The 8085-nt window shown below is 28.3% G+C and overlaps 2 protein-coding genes across 2 annotated transcripts in view; both read left to right on the top strand.

Moving 5' to 3' along the window:
- The window catches only part of LOC119666713 (trichohyalin-like), an 8732-nt gene extending 3877 nt beyond the window's left edge, over window positions 1–4855 (top strand). The window contains exon 3 of the mRNA XM_038075995.1: window positions 4813–4855. Within this exon, the coding sequence (XP_037931923.1) occupies window positions 4813–4855 (43 nt within the window). The remainder of the gene's footprint in view (window positions 1–4812) is intronic.
- A 228-nt stretch (window positions 4856–5083) lies between these two features.
- On the top strand, window positions 5084–7262 carry LOC119666711 (carboxypeptidase B-like). The gene is made up of 4 exons (XM_038075994.1): window positions 5084–5247; window positions 5322–5474; window positions 5587–5959; window positions 6897–7262. The coding sequence occupies exons 1-4, from the start codon at window positions 5084–5086 to the stop codon at window positions 7173–7175; spliced, it is 969 nt and encodes a 322-aa protein (XP_037931922.1). The 3' UTR covers window positions 7176–7262.
- The last annotated feature ends 823 nt before the right edge of the window (window positions 7263–8085 follow it).

Genomic DNA, 8085 nt, shown 5'->3' with positions numbered 1-8085 from the left:
CACTAAAAGCAATTTAATTGTGAGACACCTAAGTAAATGCTTTTATAAGCCATCAAACCGAGCCAACCAAGCAAATTGGTAAGTAAATGTTGTACACTTAAAATGGGGTAAAAGCTTTTCCACGTTACCAGTCGAAGTATCTACTCTATCTACTGTATCTGAAGGTGTTTGAATGTATGAGGCGCCTAACTGAATGGCTTAAAATCAGTTCAACAGTTAATAGTAAAAGTTTTGCTACAAAAACAAAAAACACACTAAATGTAAAAAGTAAAAATGCGAGTAAACGTGCAAGGTTTATTGAAATTCCTTAATTTCTATAGACATTTTGTGTCACCAATGAGGTGATAAATGCCATAAAAGTGGCATTTAAATTAATGTAGTTTCTTCTATTGCATTTTTGTTTACTTAAAAGAAAAACAGAGTGTAACATGCACAATAAAATTCAACGAATATGTGCATGCATGAATGGACTAATATACATAGTTCTTCCAATGTACGATAGACGATATTCAAAAGGAGTAAATAAAATATAATTTTAACCTAACACCATAGATACGAACGAAACACATATGTTGACTGGTAAAGCCAATTTCACAACAGTGTAACCCCTTCTAAATGATACTCGGGCTATAAGATTCTTTTAAATTTCCACATAACTTTTATGAGGGGTGAGATAGTCATATCATTGAAAACCAATATTTATATCTAAATAAAACTTATTCATATAAAAAAGATATATGGAAGAAGTATGGAAAAAATATGTAAAAAATAAAATAGAAATAGAGTAGAAGACTTTTTATTAATTTTTATTATTTTATTGCGATAAATCTAAAAGTCATTTGGTAAACTCTTAAAAACATATTTGCTTTCAGTGTTGTAATTTACACTTGTGTTTTTTATCCTTGACATTAGTTGCATGTTTCATTGAAATTTTTGATTTGTTTGGCCAATTACCAAAAATTGTTTAAAAAAACAAAAAAGAAATTACAATAAAAGTTTAACTTATATTTGTTTTCTTATCAACGCCAAAAATAACTTTTTGGGTTTTTTGGGGTTGTATTTTTTGACACCTTTCGCTAAGTAATTTTAACGCCCACCCTTTCCTTTAAGGGTTTTCGCCTTACTTAATGCTAATGTAACCAATTAGAGTTACAAATGTAATTTTGCGGTAAAGTTTTATTTGATTTTTTTATAGAATGAATTTATAACTTTTAATTTAACCTTCGCAAATAAACCTGGAAGCAATTTCAGATACTTCAAAAATAAAATTTTTCTTACAATAAGGACTTTATATGATTTTTGTATAATAGCGATAGTATTATTATTGTTAGGGGATATGGCTCTGCGACCGTCGGATCTATTGTGCCACCTTCTATGTTTAGAGTAGGTCTTTAAGCCCTATTGCTTCAATAAAAAGTAGTATAAAATCTACTTTACAGAGTTTTATTGCCATTTCCGTAAGAATATACATTCCCAGGAGCATATTCCTGGGAATGTATATATTTATTTTCTAATTATGTGTACTATTTAATTGATAGACTTGATATCAGAATAGTAATCAAGTACTTTAAGAACTTTAGGTGATTAAATAGAAAAATATTATTATCAAAAGGTTATCTTTGTATGTTTATATGAATATATGTAGAATTTTAAAATTAAAACTAAAAATAAACTTGACTCCACGAGCACATATTTTTAGTTAAAACGTTTTGCTCATTTACTTAGTAATATTAATTTTAATTCAAATAAATTTACTTTATTTGCAATGTTAATATTTTAATAATATTAATGATAGTAATAATAGTAAATAAATAAAACAAATTAATATAAATTTAATTTTAATAGTCGTAATAATATAAATAATGAACAAATTTGAGCATTTCTTTCATTTTTTCATTAAAAGAGCATTATTAGCGTTTTTACTTAATTTTTTTATTGAAAAAATATTTTTTAATCTTTAGGAGAAAGAAACTGAAAATATATTAAAATAAAAAATAGCAATTACACTAAAAACACACATTTTTGTTTAAATGTGGATACTATGCAAGACATTGTATGCATCCAGTCTTTAAAATATATACGCAGATTCTCTTTTTGATATTTTACTTCTTTTTTTAAAAATGGGTCAATGACTATAAAACATTTGGTTCAATCGGTATTTAAGTGTGTCTTTGTGCCTTACAGACGATGATGAATCAATCGTTTGCCAACTGACCAATTTATAAAGTAATATAGTATTGTTTAGTTTATGTCGACCTGTCTGAATGGCATAATCCATTAATTCCATTGAGGTCTTCGATGATGAATCGCTTATAAAGTAATACGTTTCTGATTAGTTTATTGTTAAACTGTCTGAATGGCATGATTCATTAATTCCATTGAGATATATGTAAACTAGTAGTAGTTTCAGCTTAATAAATAAATTTTTATACATATTCGAAAATATTTTCAAAACAAACATTATAAATTTTATTGTAGTGGTCTATTCGGAATCGGAACTGATTTTTCTTTAACATTTATAGAGAAACTTAAATTAAATGATATAGATTATACTATTAAAATTGTTTTATAATAACCAAATAATGAACTGATTTTTCTTTAATATTTATAGAGATATATAAATGTAATAATATATTTTATTTTTTAAAAGTCAGTCAATTGGTTTATTTGATATATTGTAACAATAATGCACTAAATTATTATTAATATTTTATAAATCTGCTTTTATAACTAATAAAACTTGATATAATTTATCGCCACCGCATCCATTTTATTTACATTTAGCTATCATATACTAAACTAAAAGTCCAGATAACCTTTTTTTATATGTCAACTAAATGCAAATTAAATATCACAGAGAGGCATACTACTAAAAGATTTTACTATAAATTATTACTATAAAAAAACTGAAAAATATTTTAATGAAAGATTTTAGTATTAAAATCAATATAGTCCATAAAGTAAGGCTATACAATATACATTATATTTGTCCTACTGAAAAGTTAAAGATAGCTGAGTTATTATTTTAAATGTGTTTATTTTTAACAAGAACCGAAATTACTTATAGTCATAGTTTATACTTATATTTCAGTATACCTTCACCTAGGTAGAATAACACAATACTATTTATAAATAGTATTCTTAACAGTAATGTGAGACATCTAAAGAGATTTTATTCCTTTACCATTATTTTTAAATAAAATAAATTAAAATAAAATTTTAATTAAAGATTTGATATCCTATGACTAGAAACCTATCTTCGCATAGAAAGAAAAAATTTTTAAATCTAACAAAATGTTTAATTACGGAAAATCTTGAACTGAGCATACAGTTGTTCCGAAGATTTAATATACCATAGATCATAATACTATAAGATGCTAAAAGTTTCCATTACTATCAAATGAAGTGTTTATTATTTTGATTAAACATTTAATACCATATGACTAGAAATCTTTCTTCGAATAGGGAAGTTGTAGTAATGAAATTGTAAAATCCAAAAAAAGTGTTTAATCGGCTAATTTCTTCAGCTGACTCTACGGTTGTTCCAAAAACTTTATATACCTGGATCATAATAATAGAACGGGTCATTTGCTTTTAAATAAACTGATTATTATTTTGTTTTAACATTTGATATAATATGACGAATGACTCACGGACCTCAAGATTGATCCCATCAAAAAATATATAAAGAATACAGCCCTGAAATTATTTGCGAAAACTGACAGACTTATCAACATCGCGTTATCAAATCTCAGAATGGTTACAGGGTCCTCAAGGAGGTATGCAGATCAGAAGTCAATTATTGCTTAGTCTGATGAAGTTGAAATGATAAACAATAATGCAGTCAAGGCGTAAAGGGGGGTTTTGAATATACTTGGAGTTTAGAAAGAGTAAAAGTGCTCAAGTACACAAGCTCAAAGAGCTTCAACATAATAATGACAAGAAATCTATATTCAAATAGAAAGGAGAGAGGTAGTGAACAAATTTTTCAGTTAAAATCTTGAAATAACTATATAGTCATGACCATTCCAAATATTTTGTATATCATAGTTTATACTATTGGAAACAAAAACTTAATTATTGTTTTTTAAATATGTTAACTAAATTATCTACATTATGGGTACATGAATTATAATTGCATCAAAAATTAATTACTTTGCATTAATGCTTATAATCATTGATAATAAAAATATACATAATTTCTTATGTTTAAAAAACAATATTAATTTTTTATAGATATTAAAAATATTTTATATTTTATATTTTTAAATACAAAAATAGTTAAGAGTTTGTATTAACACTTACAACGTATAGAACTTTTTATACATGAAGTTTGTCCTGTTGAAGGCAGGTGTTTCAGTCTTTTATAGTTCACATTGTATAAATCGTAAGGATATCGGCAAAATTGCGTAAATTCAAATCAAATTAATTGTGCGACAATTAAAAGTTCAAGCAAACAATTTTACTCACATCAATCAAAAGGTAAACATATTGTTTAATCAATAAAATAATTTTTGTTGATAGACATTAGCAATAAATAGGAATCCCTTTTAACATGTTTACACAAGAAGTATTTGCAACAATAGTACTGATAGAAATGTTTTGCTAGAGTAATCATTTTTTTAAATGTTTATAACCACGTTAACAAATATTTATATTGAAGTGTTTTGATGGTGATTTTAGCACTTTAGCACAACTTAACTTGTTTACTTCACAAATTGCATAGAATGACTGGTAAAATGTTGAGTTTATTTACAAGAAATGTTTTGTGAAATACTTTTACAAATATAAAATCAACAATTTTTTTAATAGTGCATATGCGCAAAATAATGCACGTATCCAAGACTGCGTGTAAACGCGGCAATTTCCCTTCACACTTATCGAAAAACAAAAACTTTTTTCCCTAACAAAGCAACAAATTTCAAATGAAAACCCCACTAAGGACGAAGAAAAACCAAAGCTTTTAGGCGCTACACCATAATTACGATAGGAATAAAGACGAGGGTGTTAAATTTAAGGATTCGTGCAAGTTTTCAAGAAACCTTTCATGCTTGATTAGTTTTCTTACTTTGATAATAAGTTCATGGGCTTTTTATTTCTTCTAGGACATCGTTTGACTTGGCAAGCCTATCACCGCTTAGATGATATACACGGTTTCTTCGACTATTTGGCTAAGACTTATCCTGATATTTGCACTGTCGAAACTATTGGTTATTCAATTCAAAAACGTCCATTGAAAATATTGAAGTAAGTCGGAAATATGAAAGTAATATGATATTTTATTAATTTCCTTTTTCAAATAACTTGCAACCTTGCAACAGAATATCGAATGGCAATGCAGGCAATCCTGGTGTTTGGATTGATGGTGGCATGCATGCACGTGAATGGATAAGTCCTGCCGCAGTTACATACATCGCAAATCAAATTGTTGAAGGTTGGGATGATATGCCAGCACATATGAAGAATGTCAATTGGTAAGTTTTGCAATTTCATTATAGCACCAAAATGTGCATGAAAATATTGTAATAAAAACATTTTTCCGGAAAATCATTTTCAATAAATTATATTGATGTTTTGCTTTTTCAGGCACATACATGCTGTTGCTAATCCTGATGGTTATGAATATTCTCACACCACAGATCGTTTGTGGCGTAAGAATATGCGTTCACATGGTCGCAACTGTCCTGGCGTTGATTTAAATCGTAACTTTGGCTATAAATGGGGTGGTAAGGGTACCTCAGCTAATCCATGCTCACAAACATACCGTGGCAGCAAAGCTTTCTCCGAACCAGAAACATTCTATATTTCTAAATATATAAGCAACTTCCCACGTAATACATTCCAAGCTTACTTATCCTTCCACAGTTATGGACAATACATATTGTATCCTTGGGGCTATGATTACCGTGTAACGAACGACAAATCAGATTTAGATCGTGTAGCTAGACAAGCTGGCACTGTAAGTTTTTGTTTATATTCATACGAACTTATATATAGACTTATTTTAACAAAACAGGTTAAATTTTTTTCTAACATAAAATAATAATATTTTATTAAATTCAATTGTTAAAATCAGTTACGATGAGAGAAAACTATTTAACTAATCGGAATGTCTTTGAATAGTAGTGAATAATCACAACATTTTATTTTAATTAATAAAATTAAATTATTAAATTTATTTTTTGGCTGATAATAAAGAGTCTATAACTTTTTAAAATGTTAAGTTGCCGTTAAGGCTTAAGACGCAATGATTTTAACACACATATCAGTATAAAGCGCCCATAAACGCTCCCATTAGAATCTTAATAATTTCCATCGATACCAATTAAAGCTTTACGTTTGGATACAGTCTTCTCTTTGAAAGACAGCAAGACCTATCTAACACGTCTGCTCTTTTTTGGGGCAAAGCACACGGTCAGAAAATGCAACGTGAGGACTGTGATTAAAATCCAACTATTAAATTGGACTATCTATTAGTTAGGATACCGAATCTATAGGCTCTGATTTTTGTGGCAGCAGGTATACATCTCTAATCGCGTGCCGCAAGTGCAACTCACTTTTTACAATTTATACTCCAAACAGTATCGGATGGTGCCTACTGAATTTTAGTCGCCTATTACGACAATCATGTCTTACCTTCGGAGTATTCTTATTCCTTCTCGTTGTGGGTGACTTACTATACAATTGCTTTAAGTACGAAAACCAATTATTATTATTTGAAAGACCATGATGATGAGTATTTGGCAATACTCCTGCCAACTGTATGGTCAGCCAAAATATTAAATGAATTAAAATAAAATTTTGTTGTTGAAATACAGTACTATTCAAAAACTCTATAAATAAAAAATTTTACTTAAAAAATATACTAATAATATTTATACATTCTTCCATGACAGACAATCACAAAGAGCACTGGTTTCAAATACACGGTCGGTTCTTCTGCAACAACATTATACCCAGCTGCTGGTGGCTCGGATGATTGGGCTAAAGGTTTCGCAGGCATTAAGTACGCATACACCATTGAAATGGGTGACACTGGACGTTATGGTTTCGTCTTGCCCGCAAGTTATATTGAACAAAACGGTAAAGATGGTTTCACCTTCGTCGAAACTGTGGCACGCGCTGTGACAAAAACAAAGGACAGTCGACGACGTAAAATACGTAGACGTAGTTAAATTAGTTACATAAAAAATTTTAATTAATTTAATTTATTTATTTATTATTTAATTTAATTATTTAAATGGTTTTGTCTGTTTTGTGTGTTGAGCACACAAAGTGTGCCTTTTTTGAGTTATAACAAAAAAAGAAACTTTTAATAGTTTATTTATTAAAATATTATTTATTTATTTATTTATTTGAATGTTTATTTAGTTAACTTATGTATTTAAATTAATATATTTAAATTATTTATTTATTTTATCGTATTAGTTCAATTACTTAAGCATAATGTGAAAAATTTAAATAGACTAAGTTTATTTAAAAAATTCTCATCAAAATAAAAGAAATTTGTTTGAAAAATCTTAAAAACTATTTTAGTCTTTACTTTCACATACTTTTATACTTCTTTGCATGTCCACATACGTAGTGATTTAGGAAAAATTTAGTTTCTTTGTAAATCTTCATATAAAATCAACAAGACTCAACACAATTGACTTGACATCATGGCAAACTCTTGAAATTCCTTCAGAGCAACCTTGAACTTTTACTTAGCGTCCTCTTTGGCTACATGTAAGGAGACCGCTGATTTGGAAAGGAAACAAAGCACATTGTTTGGTATCCTTCCTTTCTGTTAGAAAATTTATTAAAAAGCTACAGGCAAAAGTCAAATGCATAAATTTGGCAAATTTATGAAAATCCAATACAGATACCAACTAAGGCTCCGTCCTATTGTTTCCACTATTCTATTATATGAAGCAAAATGTTGTAGAATCAGGGCGAAGTGGTTTTAGGTAAATTGCACTCAAATCACTGTCGGTAAAAAGTGCAATGATAGTCTAAGTTGAGTGCAAATAGAACATTGCATTAAAATTAAATTGATATTGAAGCAATATACTTAATGAAAACAATGCGAATATACAAAGTTAT

This window comes from Teleopsis dalmanni, chromosome 1 (assembly GCF_002237135.1).
Source record: "Teleopsis dalmanni isolate 2A chromosome 1, ASM223713v2, whole genome shotgun sequence".
Taxonomy (NCBI): Eukaryota; Metazoa; Arthropoda; class Insecta; order Diptera; family Diopsidae; genus Teleopsis; species Teleopsis dalmanni.
The sequence above is the reverse complement of the archived record's forward strand: the minus strand, read 5'-3'. Positions and strand labels throughout refer to the sequence as shown.